This window comes from Pagrus pagrus, assembly GCF_965226575.1.
Source record: "Pagrus pagrus genome assembly, chromosome: 7".
NCBI classification, from domain to species: Eukaryota; Metazoa; Chordata; class Actinopteri; order Spariformes; family Sparidae; genus Pagrus; species Pagrus pagrus.
The window spans coordinates 14,714,741-14,736,820 of record NC_140191.1 but is presented as its reverse complement, the minus strand read 5'-3'; the positions used below and the strand labels follow the sequence as shown (position 1 = coordinate 14,736,820).

Below are 22,080 nucleotides of genomic sequence, written 5' to 3'. Positions count from 1 at the left end.
AAAATCCACGCACCACAACCCCATTACACATCTGCATGTTACGCCAACAAAACAAACCAACAAACAAATGAAGATAGCCGCAGAGTAAAGAGCTCTATTCATGCTCCCCACGGAGAGAAATGGTAAACAAGACAGCAGCTTTTGAATACATGCCGCCAACAATGAAGTAGACAAAGGTGCAGTTCATGTAATAGCTGCCAGATGCTCAGACCAGTCTCCAAGATAAAATGTTGGCAGTTAATATGTTTGCCATACCATATAGACATTTTTACAAAACGTATATCTTGCTCACATTACATGTTTATGACCGGTCTGTCATATCAAGAGGAAGAGTCAACATTTGTAAGAGTGAAAGTATTGGATATTTTTGACAAGGGACCACAGTGACATCTGATTGATTGATTTGGATATTTTTAAGGAGACCTTGGGACAATTTCCAGCTGTGTGTATTTTTAACAAGACCTCAGGGCATCTCCTGCTGTGTTTGTGGCAACCAAAGCAGGTATTTCAAGCCAAGACTTGATCTTTTCCTAACCCTATACAAGTGTTTTTTGTGCCCAAACCTAAGTGGACCATATGCACATTGTTGTTACAACATAAAATTGAAAGCCAAACCTCAAGAAACATAAAGTTGCAACAAAAAGAAACATAAAGTTTCAGCATATCCGTGCTTTTGCAGAAATATTACCCACCCTTATTATGGCAAATGGACTGAGATACTACATGCAACATGTACAGTAAAGAGTTAAACAGGTAAACTAGACAATTATAGCCAGCAGACTCATTCTCATTCATGACATTTCCGTTTCTATAAATTTGTATCTGAGTCTGAAAGTTTCATTATCAAGTCTAATTCTATCAATATATAGTTTTTATTTTTTTAAACACAAATATGAATTTAACTTACCAAAGGCACAAAAATGAATAAATATGCTATATTATAAAAATAGGAAAAGAAAAAGATCACCAGCTCTATTAATAGTTCCCAATCATGCTGGTGATGTGACAAAGAGCACGCAGTACTGTATGATTAATAACCACAGGACATCCTCTTCTCATTAACCTTTAATCACATTCATGATATTGGTATTAAACTTCCTTGATATCAATCTGTTGTCATGAGAATAATATATAGAGTCCATGGATGTGCTGTTCTGTACAGAAAAAGACATACAGGAGAGGCACCATGCTGAGTGTTGGGTGTGTTTCACTCCATGTTACTGTTTTCTTCCATTTTGGAGCCAATAACCGCATGAAGGTTTGCTTTGGCGAAGTGATCTGAAATTGACAATTGACACAGATTAGTGGGTGAAATTACACTTTAGTAGGATCACCATTAGTTAGTACCTGAGCAACAACTACAGTACTCTTCCTGAGGTTTTAAAGAATGAAGCTAGTTATTTAAGTTTGTAAAGTTTTTGTTTTTGTTGTCAAATCCAATCAAAGGACAAAAATCGACAATGCATAAATCATCTCTCATATTTTATGAAGTCATTCCCTGTCAGTGGAATTATGCCACAATCCCATTTGGTTCTAGTATATTTTATAAAATATTTAAAATTGTATCATAAAGTTTTATCTTTAAATAAGACTCGGTAAATTCCCCCAAAAGTTATGTACTTAAGTATTTTGCAATTACAAGAGTCAATAGCGCATTTGTTTGAGACTATTTTTATCTATTTTCAACACCTTTGATGCACTTTTTGATGTCAGTGTGTGTTGTTAGTAGGCACAGAGACATAAACTGTATCAGATTTTGGGCTACACACACATTACTCGTTAGTAGGATCAACTCACCTGCTGCAAACTCACGGACGTCAGCAGGCCTTCTGAGAAGTACATCTCTGTTGGAGGAGGAAAGACATAAACAGTAAATATACAACCACAGTATGATGTCCATCACACTGACATTGCTCTGCTGTATGGTCACTTTTTGAGTATTTTCTTTAATTTTATGTATCTTAATTCATCTGATCCTAATGGATTTTATTAGTTTTTTATTTGCTTATTATTTTGAAGCTTCATTCTAGTGCTTTTCTTCGCCTATGTAATGTAATGTTGACATAAAAGCAGCTTACATTTTATTGCAGTTAACTGTAATTAATGTTGGCGCCACTGTTGCAAAAGACAACCAGATTGTTTACATTCTTCTCAGAGTGGCAAATAATAACACAGGACAAAACATGAGTTTATTCAATCATTTAGTCTGTAATAGAAATGGATCGTCAGTTAACCTTCCTCTTCCTGAGTGACAACCTGCCAAAATTGTATAGTGATAGTGAGGTTTATAGGGAATCCGTTTCATTATTTTATATCCATTAAGTGTTGAAGCAGAAAACTTGTTTATTGCCGGTTTAAGCACCATATTCTTAAATGAAATTTAAGGATGGTTGGCTTCATCCAACAAACACAGTAGTCGAATGTTTATCTAATGTGTTTTATACAGTCAAATAGTTTTTTTCAAAGCAGGTTAATTACTTTCAAAAGTGTCTTTAAAATGACTCAACAGGTGGATGCATTTTCAAACAAGAAGACAATCACATATATGAAACTCTCAATTTTTTGTGGAAACAGTCCAGAATATGGGCTGGTAATAGTCTTTCACCATAATAATGAATGGTTTGGCTCACGAATACAGGCAAATTCAGACCTTTTGTCATCCTTAAAGAAATTACTAGATAAAAGCAAGACAAGCTCAAGGTCACCCGCCAAACTCAGAGCTCAATTTATTCCAAAATCCAGCAGTGTTAAGTTACATCTATACTCTGGAATAGTTTGCCTGAAGACATTTGACTTTCAAACTCAGTTTGAACATATTTGCATAAAGCTTAATTTGATTAGGCTTTAATCAGAAAATATTTAAAGCACATTTTTTAAGCCTTGATTTGTTTTGTATTTGACATGTTAATGTCTCTCTTTAATAATTTTTTAATCATATATTGTCTTGTTTTTGTCACACATATAGTCTGAATGCAGTAATTTTTACTACTGTTAACTATATCATATTCACTTTAGGTCGCCTATATTGCTGGTTTATTTTATCATATCTAGTATCAAATAAAACTAGCAATGAAAATGAGGTTACACAGTTTCACTAATATCAGGAGGATGTTTACAGAGATCCATTTAGATTAAGAAAGGCTGGCCTTGTCCTGTAGTTAGTCAATGGGATTTGTTTGAAATGAGACAGAGCTTCTTCTTCAGGTAAACAGGAGCATGTTCTTGTCTCAGTCTCCGACATAGACCAGCTAGAAACATCCTGAACAAAGTTATCTTACAGTTACGTTAATCTGCTGACTGATTCTTCGACAACTTACCTTAAAAAGTCGCCTATCAATACGTCTACTTCTGGATGCGACCTCAAATACGTCTCGTTGTCGATTCTTGTCTTGATCTTGCAATCAAAAGACACTTTAATTCACTTCAGGCTGGCTAATACAAAGGAGCAAAACAAGTGAAGCTGCAGTTTGTGGCTAGCTAATTCAGCGTTAGCTTTTTAGCTTGGTAACTAGTTACCTTAAACTGTCGCAGTTTCTCTTGCTGCTCAGCGCTTAACACGCCGACGTCCAGTTTCACCAAACCGTCTCTTCCAGCCATCGTTTCTCTACAAATGTTGGACCAACTATTTTTTCTGCAGTGTTTTCTGTTCGTCCAGATAAGTCAGAAAATGTTTGTAGCCATATCACGGAGAGAAACGGTCACCTGTTACTGACACAGACGCTACACCTGTTGCTATGGAAACGTCCTCCAGCAACTAACGGCTGCGTCCGCGAGGTGGCAGCAGAGGACAGGATGTAAAATATTTTATTTATTTATTTATTTAATTTGTATAACTTTTTTTTTTTTTATTTATTTATTTATTTTCATTTTTATTTTTATTTGTTTTTATTTATTTTTGTATTTATTTATATTTATTTGTATTTATTTTATTTTTTTCTTTTGCTTTGTTACTATTTTTTTTGTGAATATTAAGGCCTCTTTCTCAAGAGTGGCCCTAAGTTGACAACTTTCTGTCACGTGACACTTTCATCACTCAGCAACTTTTCTGATACCAAACATCACATGCCACATACACAGCTCAACATTAGTTAGGGATATTTTACTGTTTCACTTGATTGTTTATTCAGTGACATATCTGATTTTTTCTTTTGTGTTCTGTGAATATTTTTGCTCAACAAAAATAATGTGACACATTTCATTTGACTTTTATTGCATATCCATGCACATATATGCATCTATATCCCAATTTCCTAACTAATTTTGATTGGTGTATAACTACCCATATCCTACTTTACAAGGTTTTTCCTGATGAATCTTGAATCCCTTTCTGGAGGCTGTGTAACAGGTGAAATGTTTAATTTAGCTGTTTTATATTTTCATCGCAAACTATTTAAAAATCCCAGCATGCCTGGATCAAGCTGCTAGAATGAGCTGCTGGGCCTGCTCCTTTCACTCTTTGCAATGTGTGCAGTTTTTTCATGCTTTTTATGCTATAATACCATGTGGCCTCATATCTACTGAGTGGAAATCTGATTTTATTCAATTAATTTAATAAATATTCAACATATAAGCACAAAACTGAGATAATGATGGTCTTAAAACTATATTTCGGCAAAGACCCTCATCAAGGCAAAGCCTCAAGATCATGCAATAAAGCAGGATCAACCTTAAGGCCTGCGTCATATCAGCTGATATTGTGCTTTAACAGTAAATGTTCCTGAACAATTAAGCCTGGAGTTCTGGGGCCTCCTGGCAGCTGCACACACATCTTATAATCCAGATGTGTATCACAGGATCTTTTTTTGATTCTTCCACCCACCAATCCTTTTCAAACTTGCTTGTAAAGAATATGATGAAACTGAGAGGGCAGGATGTAAGTGATATATTTTATAAACCTTAACAAAGTTATATACAAACAGAACATGAGGTGATATCATAGGCCTTTCATTAGGCTGACATGTAATCTACAGTTTATTAACACACTTTAAATTGACACAGACACACGAGAGAGAGTGTAAAGGCTGCTCTTAAGAAAAAATACAACAACAAACAGTCTTTTAGAGGTATTTTAGGCATTAGATAGAGTTAGAGAGATAGAACAAAAGACGGTCGGTACAAGCTGTGCCTGAGTTTGCTTCAAGCTGAAGCTTGTTGGAGACACAAACACTTTTTGGCTGGCTCTGAAGTGAAAAACACCAATCCAACAACACAAAGACGTTAAAAGCTCTGCCTTATTCCTCTTTCTGCGTGGTCATCACTGCTGCTGGAGGAAGAAATAACTTGTGTTGTTGAAGTGCATGGCTTCAGTCTCGTTCAGACACTGCTCCTCTTCTTTTTCTTCTTCTCCTTCTTTCACTTCGCCCGGTGGGGGCTCTTTGTAAAGAGGAGGGCTAAAAGTCACCAAAGCCTGCGCTTCTGGAGCTGTTGGGGCAGAGGGCGGAGGCTGAGGCTGAGGTGAGTCACCACACTGGGTGAAGACACTCAGGCTGTGGAGTTTAGACATAAATCTCTCTTTGTGCCTGAAATGACCAAAAAGAGAAGTTGGGTGAAGTAATTTGCTGAGGTTTGAAATCTGGCATGCATCCACATGCAATTATTTAATACACGTCATAATATTTGGGGATTACATGTAATGGGTAATCAGATTACAAAAATAAGTAACCATAACTAGATTATAGTAACTATAGTAAAGGGATTACTTGAAGACATTTTTGATTAAATCTTTTTTTAAATTATGAATTTGTTTTTCAAGATAAGAAACACTCAACACAAATATACTTCCAGACTTCAGCAACACCACCTTAGAGTTTACAGGTGTAATTGTTTTTTTGTTTTTTTTTAAAAAAGTATGATGATGATGGATAATGGAGTCTTAATTACTTTATCAATGTGGAAAATGGAAGAACATTTTGAGTAAGTGCTCCTCTTGAATTACAAGAGCAAAGTCCTCCATGTGACCTTTGGTTAAAAACAACAAAATGTACACCAAAAAAAAAAAAAAATACTATTCCACATGTTGTACCACACACTCAGCATAGCTGTAGTGTGTGCCTTTACTGTTTATGTTCGATAATATATTTATATTCAAGAGTAATTTCATTTGCCCAAGTTTAAATGCTGCATATGCAAAACCCATTGTGTTTGCACTGGAAGTATTTTGAGATGTTAATAATAAATAAAATAATATTTGTGCTTCCATTCTTTGTGTTATATTTTAAATCTCTGATTCTGAAGTAAATAAAAGGTATTCAGATTAGACTACTTTTTGTGTAATCCAATGGATTATATCACTAATTTCAAAAATGCCATGCAATTTGTGTTCAGCAAAGTAATGTGACCCAGCCATGGTTGTACAGCAGGAAAAGAGACATGCAAAAATATATCTAATGTGCACATGTCACTACCTGAATATGTAGGCAGCCAAAATGATTAACAAGAGAGCAAAGGAACCAGAAATCCACAGGACGTGAGCTGACACCTCGTTTGAGTTTGAAGGAAGTGCAGGAGGAGCTGCAGTAACGAGAGGAATGAAACCCTTATAGCGATCAGTACATCCATGCAAGTATATATTTGGATGTGTGTGTGTGTGTGTATGAGAGAGAGAGAGAGAGAGAGAGAGATAGGTAGGTGTGTTGAGCCATGTTTCCTGTGGCTTGTTTCGTTGTTGAGCCTCAGTTATTATGATGACATGTCTTCCTGTTAAAACCCAGTGGGGCAGAGGGGATTTTCAGCACTAACAACATTTGAGAGTTCCCTCTTTCTTTTTCCCCATCTCTCTCACATACACAAACCTCATTAACCAAGATATTTTACTGTCTGACAGCTATCTTACATGTGCCATCCATCGTAGAGTAATCGCCAGAGCTCTCCACGTCTGTATAGACTGGATACTGTAAGTGAGAGACGAGACAGCGTTAGATACTGGAGGTTGGGAAACAAAAAAAAGAGAGAGAATTAATGATTTTCTCATAAACAACAACATTGAGACTATTTGAAAGGGGGGACGCTGGTTATATGGTTACATGGTTACATCATGCAGGTGTAAGGCTATCAGAAAATCTATCAGAGAATGAATGAATGATGAATGGGATTGAAATGTTGTCTTAAAGTGTAGTATGGACTAAGTGTGCGGGCGCTAACCTCTTTTCATGCACACATTGAGACTCTTACCATTGTTGTAGTTGCTGCTGGAGCTGTGGAGAGAGACATCCAGACAAAGGACATGTTATCAAAGGAAAAAAGATATTGCTGCATTATCTAGGCCGTTTGACATAGATGGATTCTTTTACGCCTCTTTCAAACCATCTGTCATCTGTGAGAAGGTAGTTAGAACCGAAGAAGCCTCTTGGCTGACAGGTGAAACTGAAACAGGCCCCGTTGCCTACGATATTGCACTTAGAGGCTCAAGACAACTTAAAGGGTAACATTAAAATGTGTTTACAGGTGTTGGGGAGTACTAATGCATATGTGAAAATTGTAGTATAAAGCCTGCAGAGGAAGCTGCTTGTAATCTGATAAATTCCTTCAAGTGATAAGACTCAGTGGCTAAGTTGCATTGTGGGTAATGTAGGGATAAGGTTTGAAAAAGCAGTTCACTGGTACGGCATTGTACTCCATGCAACTTTTGTACAGGACAGGATTATTATTTTATTACATGCAACTTCCTCTGAAAGCATTTATACTACTTGTTTCCCATATGCTGTAGTCATACCCAAGACCTGTAAACACACTTTAATGTGTCAGATTGGTGGAGTTACCCTTTAAGAGGTTGCATGATGGTCAGCACGACAGGATCAAGAAAAGACTGTTACTCAATTCCTGTTTATTTGAGTGTAATCTTTGCTCTTTTTTCTAGTGAATTATTTGATGACAGTTTTACTTCCTCAAGCCTCTTAAAATAAAAAAGAACATTTCTCTTCATTTGAACCGGTCACAGCAGGACTTGCACAACCAGCACCAAGGGGCAACAAACACACATTACTTTGTTTTAAACCGGTCCCACCATGTCTTCAGAGTTCAAGCTTTAAATTTCTTTCTTTTTAAAAGGACTCATACTGTGAAGAACCATATGGAACAAAATATTCTGTTAATGTCACTGATACAACTGTCTCGAATGTGAAACAAGTGCAGGGAAATTATATTATATTTATATTCATTGATAACAGCTCTGTGAGTGACCACTTGTGATCAGATCTCACCTCCCCACCTAGCCTATATTGGTTACTTTTTACTGTATTAGTAAATTAGTAAATATATATATTTTTTTTTAATGAAAACTTTCAAATACTATATATTGCGGAAATTGGAGATAGCTATTTAGAGAATGAACAAAAGTCAATTCGAAAGTGTTAAAGAGAGATATATTATCAGGCAACGTGAAAGATATATAGATAATACAGTTGCATGAAAAAGGTTTCACTTTCAGGTCAAAATTAGCATTTGTCACTTTCATATTCAATGGGGTATATTTAATTTTGCACAGAACATCAGGATATGAGGATATATTCATTTAAAATACTGTGTGCATGCTGTGCACAATGAGTTAACTTATTCAGGAAGAAACAGAAACTTAACTGGACGGGGTAAATGTACATATGGGAGGATGTTCTTGTACACAGCCTCATTGGAAAACCTAATCATACGGGAAGGAAACAGGAGTCCTGCCTCCTCCAGTTGTCATGACTACTTTTGTCTGTGTCCACAGTGGATAATATCAAGTTCAGTGATGTACTGGTCCACTTAATTAACATCACTTCCAGGTCTTTAAAACCATAAGGCAACATTTTCTGGCTGCTGGCCCCTGATCGAGAGGAAATATCAGTAAATCTAACTTTGAGCTGGCTTTTTTTGTGTTAGTGTGTGTGTGTGTGTGTGTGTGTGTGTATTTACCCGTCCAACTGGTGGCAAAGACAGGCTTACTCCAACTGCTCCACATGCCATCATATTGCTCCTTAGTTCTGAGCTGTATCACGTACTCAACACCAGGCATCGCATCCGTGATAATGTCGAAGCGTTTGTCCTGAATCTCATGTACCTACACAGACACACATCATCACCAGAGTGTTTTATTGCGCTGAACTACTGAGCTGTGAAAACTAAACACACACTGTGACAGGCTCAAAAACATGGATACCCAGCAGCTTGTCTCCCAGCACGCACCTGCTCCTGATTAAATGGCGACCTGTGCGGCCTGTATTTAATCTCATGGATTAGTTCATAAAAGTTGTCTGCAGACTTCCAGGAGGTCGGGAGACTCCACACGACCTTCAACCTCGTCTCCTGTCCTTCGATCTGCCGGACTGTCACATTTGCCGGAGGGTCGGGTTTTACTGAGGGTGCAGGAAGGAGTATAGTGAGTGATTTATTTACCTTCAGAGTCGTGGACGGATCTGAAAATGACTTTTTGTATTCTCAGTATAGTTGTTTTAGTTTTTCTGCCTTTCATTACTTATTATTTCATATTTTGATGGAGTTATTTGTTTGTATTTTTTCATTGCAATTATTTCATTTATATTAATGACGATAATACAATTCACTGTCATACTTTTTGAAGAGGTTTAATAAATTGCCGATAATATCGTTGTTATTCAGGTAATAACACCTTGTCTTTTCTCTTTATAATGCTGAATACTGCATGTAAAACTGTAGTGTTTCAGCTGGGGAAAAAGTCACTTGACTTGAAATTTGCTTGAGACTTAGACCGGATGACATGAGTCACATTACAAACACACACACACACTTACCTATGGACAGGGGATGGAACTCCAGCAGGTCGCTGGTGGCGTTGCCTGCGAAGCTCGTAACACACAGGAAGGCCATGTGGGTCTCTCTCCGCTCTTCCTCGTTGTGGTCCAGGGCGCACCAACAGCGGGACGTCCGAGACGAGTACGAGCACTGCCTGCGAATGAATGGCTGTGCGCTGCTGACACAGGAAAAGAGCCTTGTCACTTACACAAAGATGAATATACCAGTTTATGCTATATTGTGTTATAAAGTATTTTTTACCATCTTCACACTATGTATAAATGATTCATTGGGGATTTCTAGTTGTAGTGTGTGTGCTTACTTTTTACTGAGTAAGAGGGAACAGTCAGGCCTGGCAGTGTTGGGCTTCTGAGGTGTCGACTCACAGCGAATCTTGCTGCTGGGCGACTTTTTGTAGCAGTTCAGGCTGGGTTTCCCTGGACGATCTGACACGTACAGGTGATCAGCCACAACATTAAAAGGACTAACAGGCCAACTGAATAATTACTGATTACAATCCAGTGATCTGCTGGGAGGCCTTGGGTCCTGGCATTCCTGTGGATACCACTCGACACGAACGACCCACCCAAACAATGTTGCACACTCACAGTATGCTGTGTTCCAGCCAAGGTTGGGGGATTAAAAAAAAAAAAAGATGTCTCCTTTGCAAGTACAACTATAACTTTGCAGCCTCCTTGCCAAAATAAATGAAATAGGAGGTTAAATTACATACATATTTATTTTACGGGATCCTGAAAATGTATCTCAATATTCCATTACCACGCCTGATACAGATACTGTAGTCTACAAATACACCCTATCCCCCTCCCATGGGTGCTGCCATTGTTGTGTGACATCAGACAATTTATTTTTCTTATAGATTAAACAGTCAATCATTTTCGGATTAGCTGCTTTCAGAATAATGACAAATGCCCATAAAACTGTGGCAGGTTGCAACATAGCATTTTTGAATATTTTTGTGACACATCACTTATAACATCAATCATCCAAAACGTCTTTGTTGAGACTCACCTGCTACGATCACTTTTAAGGAGAACCTCTCCCTGCCTCTGCGGAAACACGTGTACGTCCCAGAGTCTGTCAGTCTCACTGAGGACAGAGTCAGTGAAGCTCCACTCCTATCAAATGTGATTCCTCCCCCGTCTCTGTCTCCTTTTCCCAAGTTCCTCTTGTTCAACTTCCACTGAGACCTCCACTTTATGCCCCTTGTTACCCTGCTTCCTTCCTCCTCCTCTCCTTCCTCCTCCTCATAATCCACGCCATCCGTCTCTGCAGTGTTTAGCAGTCTGCGCGCACCGGTTGGCTGGCCCATGTGAGCCATGGGCGAAGTTGTGTATCCTGTATCTGTATGCCTGAGGCTTCTGCTGTCTCCTGCCTCAGTCGGGTTAGCATGATACCCTTGACCTACTGCATTCTCCGTAGTATGTGTGTCACTTTTCAGCTGAACTCCAGGACTGGTTATGACGTTTACAGTGGTTGGGGTTGCAGCTGAAGAACTGCGTCTTCTATTGGTGTTTGAGCCGTTTCTGACCTTTACTCCATCCACCGCCACATGGCCGCTGCAGGTCAGGACCAACTCACTACCAGGAGATAAAACCAACGCACCAGAGGGAGGGTCTGCACAAAAACCCCCCAAAAACAATAACATCAGTTACAAACTTAAAGGAACAGTTCACCCAAAAATGGAAATTCAGTCTACTCTCCCGCATGCTGATGAAAATTCGGGGGAGGTTCGTGGTCCATTTCTGGAGCTTCACAGCAAAACAGCGTTGCAGCATTCTCCTAAACAACTGTAGTAGGTGGGGAGTCTTGTTATTTACACATTATGGTCCAGTTTGTGCACCTACTTCAGACGGGGTGCAAGCTAACGCTTAGCTACAGTGAAGATTTCGGCTTAACAAAGGGTGTAAATAACGTCTTTCCAAATCAATTTGGGATCTTGGAGTGGACAGAGACTTGAATTACAACACACAAGCTGTATGGAGCCATTTTAATTTTTTTCCCGGTTGTTTATTTACATTATGAAACAAGTCTCCATCCACTTCAGTTGTTTACGAGAATGCTGCGACTCTGTTTTGCTTTGAAGCTCCAGAAATGATTTGTGGACAGCGAAACTTCACCTGATTTTTATCAGCATGTGGTTAGATAAAGACTTAATGTTCATTTTCGGGTGAACTTATCCTTTCCTTATATTCCTTGTATGTGCTGGCAGTTTTGACTTTACTGCACATTCTTACTGTATTTGGTGCAAAATGACAAGCTTTGCCTTGAGTATTGGTTGCGGTCGACTAGACACAGCACAGATAGGATACCACGTTGCAGGGCTAAAATTACCACCTCCTTCTAAACTTCCTCTTTTAATTTGTCCCTCGCCTTCTCTGTTTCTTTTTCTGTCCTAAAACTTGCCCCCCTCTGTGTCATCTCTCCTTTATTTACATATGTGACGTTCCCTCATTATTCAGATTTTCTGATACAGCTCAAAACTCAGTCATGACTTGAGACATGCCTGAGCTGTATTTGTGTTTAGAGCCTCCTGTTTGGACTTGACTGGCACTTGACATCAGAAGTTCATTAATCATGTGAAGTGCAAACACACTTTCTCCCCCTTTCTCTCACTTAACCTTTTATTCCTGAGGAATTAGATACAGAAAGCAGAAGCTCTACAGCTGATTTTATACATTGCCTTATTTGTACTTATTTTAAAAATTGAATTTTCCTGTGCATAAAGACTTTGGACAATTAAAAGGCAGAATCTTTCTTTGCATTAAGTTAAAAGGAGTTGTTTCAAAGCGTCATAACTCCCTCCAGCAGTTTTAGTCCAGTACAACAAACACGACCAAGGTTAAAGACACACGTGTAGTACGTTCTGATTGGAGAGAAACAGCTCGTACAAACAGGAGTATCTATCCAAACACGCTGCCAATGACACCAACATTTAGAGAAAATAATTCAGCCCTGTGTCCAGGCTGAACTTCATGACAGAAGCAAGAGAAGGACCAACTTTAAGACAAACTTAAATAATGTAAATATACTGTACAGTTATAGTTTGGGGACAAGATGAAAAATATATCCACAAAATTTTACAAAACAGCTGTTTCAAAGTGACACAAAATGTCAAGACAAATCATTTAAATCAGTGTTTTGTGTTTAAATGAGAAAATCATACAGAAGTTTTTGGAAGTATCCTGTGGTGGGATGTAACTAAATACATGTACTCAAGTACTGTACTTTAGTACAAACTGAAGGTACTTGAGTGTTTTCTTTTAATGCTACTTTCCTACTTTACCACATTTAAGGATGGAAACATTATATCAAATATTTTTTTTACTGCACCACACTTTATTTTTGATAGTTTTGTACTATTGGTTGGACAAAACAAGCAGTGTGTGTGAAGATAAGATAAGATAAGATAAGATAAGATAAGATGTACCTTTATGGTCCCCCATAGTTGAAATTCTAGTTATTTATTATTTATTATGGACTACTTATTATGTACATATTTTTATAGGTTATCTTTATATGTGTAAACAAAAGTTTTGTTTGTATTTAATATGCAATGACAATAAAGTATCTATCTATTTGACACAGCAGAACAGGGGAAAAAGTAGCAGTGCAAGAGCAGACATGTGCTAAAAAAAACCCCCAAAAAATAAAAATAGACTCAAAATGAATAAGATAAAATAGAATAAAATTGCTACATTACATTAGATGGATCTGTGAAGATCTGGAGGGTTCCCCATACAAATAACTAAAAGTTAGCTTCACCTTAACTAACAGTGAAATCCTGCTTTTGTTTTGATGCTTAAGTAATTATAATAATATTAATAATTAGTTTAACAGGCACAGGGAGGGACCATGTTTCTGCATTGAGTACTTTCACTTTTCCTGATTATACTGAACATTTTCAATGCAGAACTTTCACTTTTGTATCAGAGCATTTTTCCAGTGTAAAGTGAATATAAGTAAAACACCTGAACACAGTGCTCAAGCTGCAAACACGTCAGTCACTGTCAGTTTCATCAGTTGCTGTGATTCATATTAAATCAGAAAAATGAGAACATGTGAGTCACTCCTGTGGGTGACAGAAAGCGGAGAAAAACACCTCCAACTCACTTTTAAACTTTTTCAAACGTGTCTTCACCTCTCCTCGGCTGTCAGTAACCGAGCAGACCGGCTCACATGACAAGACAAATGAAATGTATTTTGGGATCTTACCTTTTCTGAGGCAGGTGCCGTCGAAAATGCTGCCGACCGCTGAGGCGCACAGGGCACACAGCAGAGGGAGAACAATCCGCATTTTTGCGCATGAATCTCCCTTTACCGAGTCCTCCGACTCGCATGGGCGTCAGGTGGAGGTTGTTGTGAGTCCCATCAAAGTTTTCACACGGACAAGTAGTCCTCCTCCACACAGATACCGGCTTCCTCTGGTTGCAGCAGACTGTTGTACGTATGACCCGTTATTGTGAAATCCCAGCTCTCTTCCCCTTGTTCAGCCCGTTACACAGAGGAAATCCTCCTCAGCGTCAAAACAAAACCCCCACGGTGATGAATATAGAAGTGCTAATTTAATATTCATATATTCACAGTGAGGTCTAAGTCCAGGGGTGGAATGTAACTGATTACATTTACTCAAGTCCTGTACTTGAGTACAACTTTGAGGTACATGTACTTTATTAGTATCTCCATTATCTGCGTCCACTCCACCACATTTTGGGTTAGGGGGTTAGGGTTAGGGAGATAAATATTCTACATTTTTACTCCATTACATGTCTTTAATAACTTTAGTTACTAGTTACTCTGCAGATTACAAGCTGCATCAGAGCCAAAGTAGCACATGTTCAAAACTACAGTGGCATTCAGTAGAGCTGTCCCCAGCCAAGGCCCTGTAGTCCCCTTTAATTCAATCAAGACTAATTCAATATAACATAAAACATTTAAATCTGCTACATCTGGATTTTTTATTTGGACTCGCATCAAATTGATATTATTTTATTTTTTTCATCGAGATCCATATTCCCGAGAAATTAGGGAAAATGTAGAGAATCACCCTTTTGAAGAATGTCGTGAGAAAAAGTTTCCTGGATTCGTCCCTTTAGACAAAATGAATAAACGAATAGGCCGATGGGGTCCAGATTGCCAAACATCCAAGAAAGTGAAAGTGCCCTTTTGCTGCCCCTATGGGAGACATGATGAAGTCACACTTCCAGTGCCCTTTCTGTGTGCTGGTGCCCTTTTTATTTTTTCTGCCACTGGACCTCAAACATCCTGAGTCCGCCTCTGCTCAAGGACTATTTATATAGTTGACATTATCTACCCATCTACCCATCTGTAAGTGTGGGGATGTAGCTCGTAAGTGTTGCATTTATTTTTTTGATCTGGACACAGATCTAATTTCTCTCTAATTTCTGTTTATATTTTGATCTCTGTCAACAGAAACTGATGGTGCACCATGATAAACTAGACTTAAATGTATTTTTGCCACAAAAAAGTACCACGAAAGTGTTTTGTGCGGTTAATTTAGTCGCCTAAAAAATGTGTCGGTTATTTTTCACACTACCTCATTTCTCACCCCACCACAGTAAAGTCATTTCCACCTTAGATTGTGGTCGGTGTTTCAACTGACATTTGCATGAACACAGTATGTTTTTTTTTATGTGAAAGAGAGATGACATGTTTATTGACCCTCATTCAACAGCTCCATGTTCAAGAGTTGACCCATGCTTAAACAATTCATGGAGCCAATCACTGCACAGTACATTCATTTACAGCCTTGTTTTTGCAGATCATGGTCACATTATGTTGTGTTTTCATTCTTAGATTGCTTTGTTTCAGACTGTTTTACAAGCACAGATACAAAAACAGGTTCATATTTTTCCTCTGATCACCCTGTACTTAATTATCTCACCCCAATCTGGGTCAGGGGTCAGTATTTGATAGGAGCATTTACTGTAAAACACAGATGGGATGTTGAACTCGATCAATATATCAGGAGCCAGAAAGGACCATAATGTCGTCATTGTTAAGGCATGAATATCCCCAAACACCTTCCCTTTATTCAGGACAAATAAAAATGTAAAGCACTTTACTGAAGTGTACGCAAACAGTACGAAACCGTTCGCACAGAATGACGACATGTACGATTGAGGATTTGACAAACCGCCTTTAAATGTCCATTGCCGCCTCGAGTTTCTTTGCTCTTTGCCCAGATTTAAAGAAAAGTAAGCCAGCGGCAGTTTCTTTCTTACTGTGGTGGTGGGAGACATCACATCAGAGGTACATTAACATGATCTGAACATGAAAAGAGGAGAAAAAGCACTGAGAGCTTGCTTTAAGGTGCAACTCAACTAGGCCATTATAAAACACATCAATATGATGCAAAGAAAGAAAGGAAAACAAGTAAAGTCCAACGAGTAAGAAAACGGATCAATGAGACAAAAGGGACGCAGGTTTTGCAACAGTCTTGCAGCGCTCTGTAACTTAAAGGGCCGTTCTCACTGAGAACTATAGTGAACACAGAGGCTTGAGGATATTTTTTGAGGCTAAACTTTCTGAAGTCGAAACAAACTTTTAGATCATTAATATTAAGTTATCTTGACATCTGTTTCTGCTCCTGCTGCTTTCCTTCAGTTATATAGCGTAACTCTCAAGATGCTCTATCGGTCATGAACACAGTTATCATTCAGCCGCGGGAACCCACGCCTATGTCATCAGGGCGCGCGTCCTCTTTCCTGCGATTTGGATTCATTTGTTTTTCAGTTGGGAAGCAGAGAGAAGAGGCTTTTTTGTCTGTGTGCTCCCGGTATCTCCTCACTGAAGCACACAACACCTCCTGCATGAGTGTGCAAACATGTGATGGACAGTAGTGAACGAGTAATTCCTCCGTTTTTTTCTGAATGTTTCACACAATCTGGCTGGTTTCCTTGGCAACAGATGGTGGGCCTGGGCTGTTGGATGCAGCGGCACGACTTTTCCGTCCAAACAGAGCTTCCTGTTGGAGAAGAAGAGTTAAAGGAGTTAGTTTATGCAGATAGAGCAGACGAGTGTCAGTCAGTGTGTGTGATTTAAGATGTGTTACAACAACAGCTCACCTGCACAGCCCCCAGAGTGATCGCCCAGCCTCCAGGCGAGTCTCCCCCATGAGTCCTCACTGCTGTGAGGGTGACAGCGCCAGCAGTGAGTGCCTGGGCTGAAGCCTGGGGTGCAGCGGCTTCTGAAGCTGGTGGTGTTTGTGTGGATGAGGCAAGATCAGTCTGTGTATTCTGGGCTGGTGGCGTGCCCGTTTCCTCCTCGATGGGCGTATCCTGTGAGCCGCCCAGAACAGAAGATGAGTTGGAGAGCGGTGGAACTGACCCAGATATACAGCTGGGCGCTGGGCTGCACTCCCCGGAGGCGCTGGAGGGAGTGTGAGTGTGAGTATGTTTCTTCCTGCGGAGCGTGTCGATCCAGCTGGAGCTGTGTCTGGAGGCAAAGGTGGCCAGGGCCAGAGACGAGAGCCTCATGTTCTTCCCTGAGGTGATCAGCTCTCCAAACCCTTCCTGGTGGGCGAAGGCGTAGCCTGACCTCCGAGAACCGCCGCGAGCGCCCAGACGGCCCTCTGACACACTGCCCGCCCCACGCCAGGCGCTGCCCACGCTACGACCTATCGGCTTTCGCTTCTTCTGCCGCACCAGCTGAGTGTAGCGTACCTGGAGAAGGAACGGAGGAAAGAAAAGGGGACATCATGAGTACATGTTCTGCTTGAGAGCTTCATTTGATGCCCTCAATGTTGCATCAATTGTGTTGTACCAATGTTAGTAATTCCAGTACTGTGACAACACTCCCTGGTTGTTATCATCAGACTTTTATTTTGTGCCATTTCAAGTATTTGTGCTAAGCTAAGCTATTAGCTTCCCAAAATGGGGAATTTTCCTGTAAGGTTGCTTAATTATTTTATTTTTTCTTCCCACCTGTGTGCATTGTTTTCTGTACTATGTATTACTTACATAACTTAGCACTTTTCCTTCTGATCCTCAGTCTCATCAAACTCAAAACTCTTCATACTTGCAACTTTTCTTTTATATAATGGTTTATTGGCATTGTCTATTTTCAGTTGTAGTTGTCTCCTTTTCCCCTTTTCTTTTCGTTTACTGTATGTTTTTATGACATGTCCTTAGATATGTTTCTTGTTCCCCACAGCTGTCTTACCCTGTCTTTTACCTAGATATGTCTTTAATGTATGTGGATTGTTTTTTGAATGCAGCATGGGGGAGAAGCTAAATCTAAATTTCTCACAATGTGAGACAATTAAGTGATTCTTAAATCTTGAATTAATCTTATCCCCACAGTAATTTTACCTGTCGAGAAACCCCTAACCCTACAAACAAATCAGAAAAGGAACTTCTTCACACTCTGACAGTGGCTTCGGTTGGACGCCCAACTAGCTAGAGAGGCACTGACTGACAAGGACACCTGCTGAGCTCATGCACTAAAACTGACTTGTGTCATTAGGGCACTGATAATGTCAATATTTGCAGTGCATGTGGCCTGTGACGGTAAGCCTGAACACATCATCACACACAAACACTCAGATGAGCAGTTAATCATTGGCTGGGACCAGTTTCGGATGGACCTTCTAGGAAGACGTGACATTGACACATGTTGCAAAGAAGAAGATGGGCACATCAATGTTTTCTCACCGTGTCTGAGAGCTGAGGTTTGAGGTCCACCTTGAGGAAGCGGAAAGCCAAAACTGGAACTATGCATATTGCTGTTGCCAGTGCAATAGTTAACCACACGACTGGTTGCAGTAATGTGCTTTGGGCGCTGCCTGTACTCACAAACACACATTGCACAAGTTTATAGCATTTCACAAACACTGTAAACACAGATATTAGAAATCTTTACACAATGATCTCACTGCTGGTGTGAAATGACTTTAGCAGGTGACTACAGTTAACATGGTTCAGATATTACTGGATCAACCAATTCCTCACTTGAGTGTATGTGTGCAGGCTATTACAATAAAATGTATTTACAATTGTGTCTAAGCGTGAGTGGGGAGATCGTGAAGACCAACCATTATACCGGTGAGCTCATGTTACTGTCAGATTTGGGCTTATCACATACATAATATCAGGTAGCAGTGCATTAATGTTTTATTGGAAGATTTTATGTGTATTCGATTACATTTTTCTGATCTTAGAGTCTTAGTCTTAGAGTGCCGCAGGAATGAGCTCTAAAACTCAGAAATACGTTAGCATTGTTACAGTTAAAGGTTCCCTAGTCTGGAAGTCAATGGGTTTTTTGAACAGGTTAGATGCCTGAAATAAGGTCTGATGTTAACAAAAGCTTAAAGTTGCAATATGTAAGAATTTTAGTTAAAAACAAAACAAAAAAACTAAAATTTTCAACAGAGTGTGACGAGAAAACAGTTATGACGTTGTGTCGTCTGTGTATGGTGTTGCAAAGATATCCAGTGAAGTTAGCATGCTAACCGGCTAGCCTGCCCTGGTCCAAAGCTTCTGTGATAGTGGTGTAAACACCGACACTCACTTGGCTCCCAGTCTGGACCGCTGGCTGCATTGCTAACTGAGCTAACAGCAGCAGCTAACTAGTTACTCTATTGTTATGCTGCACTAGCATAACACTGAAGATTATCTTGCTGAACAAAATGTGCAAGTATCATAAACTTGCCACAGATAATCCAAAATCCAATTAAAAATAGCTTTTTGTGGAGGGAACCAGGGTGATGCTAACTTCCAGGTTAGCCTACAAAGCTACATCATCCCTGCTGCACTCTAAATACTTTGGTTATGTTTGCTTATATACTTTTATCCTTTATTGACATTTCTGAAATATCTCTCATTACCTGAGGCATACTGAAATTAATAAAAAGTTGTCTTATGAGATTTGTTTTTTCACTCTGAAATACCTGCTACAAACGTTCAGTCAGCCTCTAGTGTGTGTGTGTGTGTGTATTTGTGTATGACAGACAAATAAAGAGAACAGGGGACCGACCTACAAAGTGGAACTGATTGGGAAAGATCCTGAAGAGGGTCTGACTGTGCAGAGCGAACATGATGGTGAAGTAGGAGCCCAGAGAGCCCCACACAAACACATGGTTGATAACTGTCCAGAAGCCTGTGTCAAGAGCGATCTACATAATCATGCACAAACACACATGCAAAACACACCAGGGGTGCACAGTTAATACACAATGATGGGACAGACAGTAGTTTAATACAGAGGTCATGAGCTGTGAGGAAAGATAACAGCACTCTGGTTTCATTCACCTGAACGCTGACCACAATGACCAGGGCTGTGGCCGTGGTGACCGCGAAGGTCTGGTAGTCAGCGAGGGGCACGCCGGTGCTCTGAGTGGCGTCGGACAGGACGGCGAAGGGGACAAAGAACAGCACGACTGATGTGTAGATACCCTGGGCGATGCAGATGAAGAACTCTCTCTTGTTGAAAAGGAGGTTGAGCTGTCCAGGCTCATACAGTTTAGGATACTCCAAACTCCTCTTGTCAGGAACATCCTACAATCAGAGAGCGAGTGAGAAGATGCATTAAATATGACTATCCTGCATTAGTTGTTGAGATATTTTTAGTCTGGTCCAAACTGGTGAAATGACTCGCTAGTGTAGCAAAAATCTGGCTCTGTGTGCGGTTATAATTTGAGCAGACCTGGTCAAATATCCCCATGGCCAGCACAGGGAGGGACGTGTAGACAATGTTGTAGAGAGTGATGAAGTACTGATCGTACACCGTCTACAAGAAAGACAAACACAGGCAAAGTGAACATCATGATTGCAATTCACCAACCTCACACAAATGCAAAGATGTCCTTGAGGACCTATACCTGTGCAGAGAAGCCACAGAAGAACCCGAACCAGAAGTGCACCATGGTGAAGGCAAAGTTCTTGTAGAAGAAGTAGCAGAGGAAGCGACACATGCGCAGGTAGGACCAGCGGCCGTGCACCAGCAGGAGGCGCTGTAGGAAGCGGAACTGGGCGAAGGAGTAGTCACTGGCCAGCACGGCCTGTATCCCCTCCTGACCTGAGATACCAACTCCGATATGAGCACCTGAGAGATTGGAGAGAAGGAGAAAGAAAAGTAAATGAGGTGAAGCTGGCTATAGTCAGATAAACTACAGTTTCATTTTTGGCTTTCTTGTAGGATATGACCAGGTTATGGAACAGTCTCTGAAGGCCTACTGTGGAGAAACTTTCAACTTGTGTAGATAAAATGTACCATCTTCTCACAAGGCACCATTTATAAAGTATATATAAGTTGTAACAAATGTCTTTATTTATAACAGGTGATAAATTATTCAACATTTCAACTCAGTTTGCCCATGTTTCCAGTCGCTATGCTAAGCTAAGATAAGCTAAGCTAAGCTAACTGGGCCCTGTACCTAGCCTCAGCTTTACTATCCAGAAAACTCATCTAACTTGTCTAAAGAGAATAAGCATAGCTCACAAAATATTGACAATATTGAACTATTCCTTTAATATAACCACTTTTGGGTTTTCAGGTTGGGAAAACTCTGTTTTTCCTCCAGCATGACACTTGCCTTTGAAATCAGAAAATGGGCTACAGCTCAAATCTGAATTATTAATGGAATCAAACTAGTGGAAATAACACTAAAACAGCCTCAAGAAAAACGAGAAGCGGAGCATCAAAATAACTCTCTTACTTACAATAAAGATTGCTCAAACAGAAGGACTAAATTTGAAATGTGAACTGAGAATCTATGGAAAGGGAAACCATTGGGAAGGTAAAAGAGCACTGGAGGTATGTGATAGAGATGCAGAGAAAAAAGGAAGGGGAATGAATGAAGAGGAGGTCAGTCGTCATTTGAGACCCGGTTCTCATACAGCAGGACAAAGTCGACAAGTTCACCACACCGTTCAACGCAACAATCACACAAAGCTGTGTAAACTGAGTAAAACAGGAAATCAAGTTGTAGAATGTCCAACAGGAACGTAAGGAAATACACAGTACACACGAGAAAACATCGGGAGCTGAGGACAGTGTACCTGACGTGGACACACACACACACACACACACACACACACACACACACACACACACTCGTTTAAGTGGCTATATTTATTTCCAAGACAGAAAGGATGTCTTGTATTGGGTTAGATACGGAGATGACAAGGAAACCATCAATGTATTCTTTAGACCTGGATACAACAGCGCTGCTCAGACTAGCTTCCAATGTTGCCCAGTTCAGTAGATTCAGCTGATTCAGCGGGCTGCGTACCCAGGAAGTAAACTGAGCAGCTAGAAAAACATTTCTGGCAGGTGAGCAATTCTCTTTGGATT

The 22,080-nt window shown here is 39.9% G+C and overlaps 3 protein-coding genes across 6 annotated transcripts in view; all 3 read right to left on the bottom strand.

Moving 5' to 3' along the window:
• Positions 1-1,052: 1,052 nt before the first annotated feature.
• On the bottom strand, positions 1,053-3,752 carry riiad1 (regulatory subunit of type II PKA R-subunit domain containing 1). Its single transcript, XM_084356392.1, has 4 exons — positions 3,517-3,752; positions 3,318-3,394; positions 1,798-1,844; positions 1,053-1,278 (listed from the first exon to the last, which is right to left on the bottom strand). Exons 1-4 carry the CDS (start codon positions 3,595-3,597, stop codon positions 1,208-1,210), a joined length of 276 nt encoding a protein of 91 aa, XP_084212518.1. The 5' UTR covers positions 3,598-3,752; the 3' UTR covers positions 1,053-1,207.
• Positions 3,753-4,867: 1,115 nt separating this feature from the next.
• il6r (interleukin 6 receptor) lies at positions 4,868-14,198 on the bottom strand. 3 transcript variants are annotated; one of them, XM_084356969.1, is made up of 10 exons: positions 13,981-14,198; positions 10,777-11,382; positions 10,067-10,190; positions 9,744-9,922; positions 9,160-9,329; positions 8,890-9,034; positions 7,171-7,193; positions 6,833-6,890; positions 6,405-6,510; positions 4,868-5,519 (listed from the first exon to the last, which is right to left on the bottom strand). In XM_084356969.1, exons 1-10 carry the CDS (start codon positions 14,060-14,062, stop codon positions 5,255-5,257), a joined length of 1,758 nt encoding a protein of 585 aa, XP_084213095.1. In that variant the 5' UTR covers positions 14,063-14,198; the 3' UTR covers positions 4,868-5,254. The 3 variants fall into 3 exon arrangements, with proteins under 3 accessions (XP_084213095.1, XP_084213096.1, XP_084213097.1); XM_084356970.1 differs by having other exon boundaries at positions 9,744-9,919; XM_084356971.1 differs by lacking the exon at positions 6,405-6,510 and having other exon boundaries at positions 5,349-5,519.
• A 1,634-nt stretch (positions 14,199-15,832) lies between these two features.
• atp8b2 (ATPase phospholipid transporting 8B2) overlaps positions 15,833-22,080 on the bottom strand; it is a 30,005-nt gene continuing 23,757 nt past the window's right edge. For both annotated transcript variants that reach the window (XM_084357116.1, XM_084357115.1), the window contains 7 exons: positions 20,606-20,829; positions 20,431-20,514; positions 20,037-20,282; positions 19,762-19,900; positions 18,441-18,571; positions 16,854-17,450; positions 15,833-16,753 (listed from right to left, as the gene is read on the bottom strand). In XM_084357116.1, the coding sequence (XP_084213242.1) occupies positions 16,664-16,753; positions 16,854-17,450; positions 18,441-18,571; positions 19,762-19,900; positions 20,037-20,282; positions 20,431-20,514; positions 20,606-20,829 (1,511 nt within the window). In that variant the 3' untranslated portion in view covers positions 15,833-16,663. The remainder of the gene's footprint in view (positions 16,754-16,853; positions 17,451-18,440; positions 18,572-19,761; positions 19,901-20,036; positions 20,283-20,430; positions 20,515-20,605; positions 20,830-22,080) is intronic.

Bases quoted from the DNA above. Each gene is read 5' to 3' on its own strand.
- riiad1 (XM_084356392.1), bottom strand. From the start codon at position 3,597: ATGGCTGGAAGAGACGGTTTGGTGAAACTGGACGTCGGCGTGTTAAGC. The intron at 3,395-3,516 runs GTAACTAGTTAC...TTTGATTGCAAG, and splicing joins AGAAACTGCGACAGTTTAAG to ATCAAGACAAGAATCGACAA. The intron at 1,279-1,797 runs GTGAGTTGATCC...TGTCAATTTCAG, and splicing joins CGTCCGTGAGTTTGCAGCAG to ATCACTTCGCCAAAGCAAAC.
- il6r (XM_084356969.1), bottom strand. From the start codon at position 14,062: ATGCGGATTGTTCTCCCTCTGCTGTGTGCCCTGTGCGCCTCAGCGGTC. The intron at 9,923-10,066 runs GTAAGCACACAC...TTCCTGTGTCAG, and splicing joins TCCCTCTTACTCAGTAAAAA to CAGCGCACAGCCATTCATTC. The intron at 5,520-6,404 runs GTAGTGACATGT...TGGTCATTTCAG, and splicing joins TTGGCTGCCTACATATTCAG to GCACAAAGAGAGATTTATGT.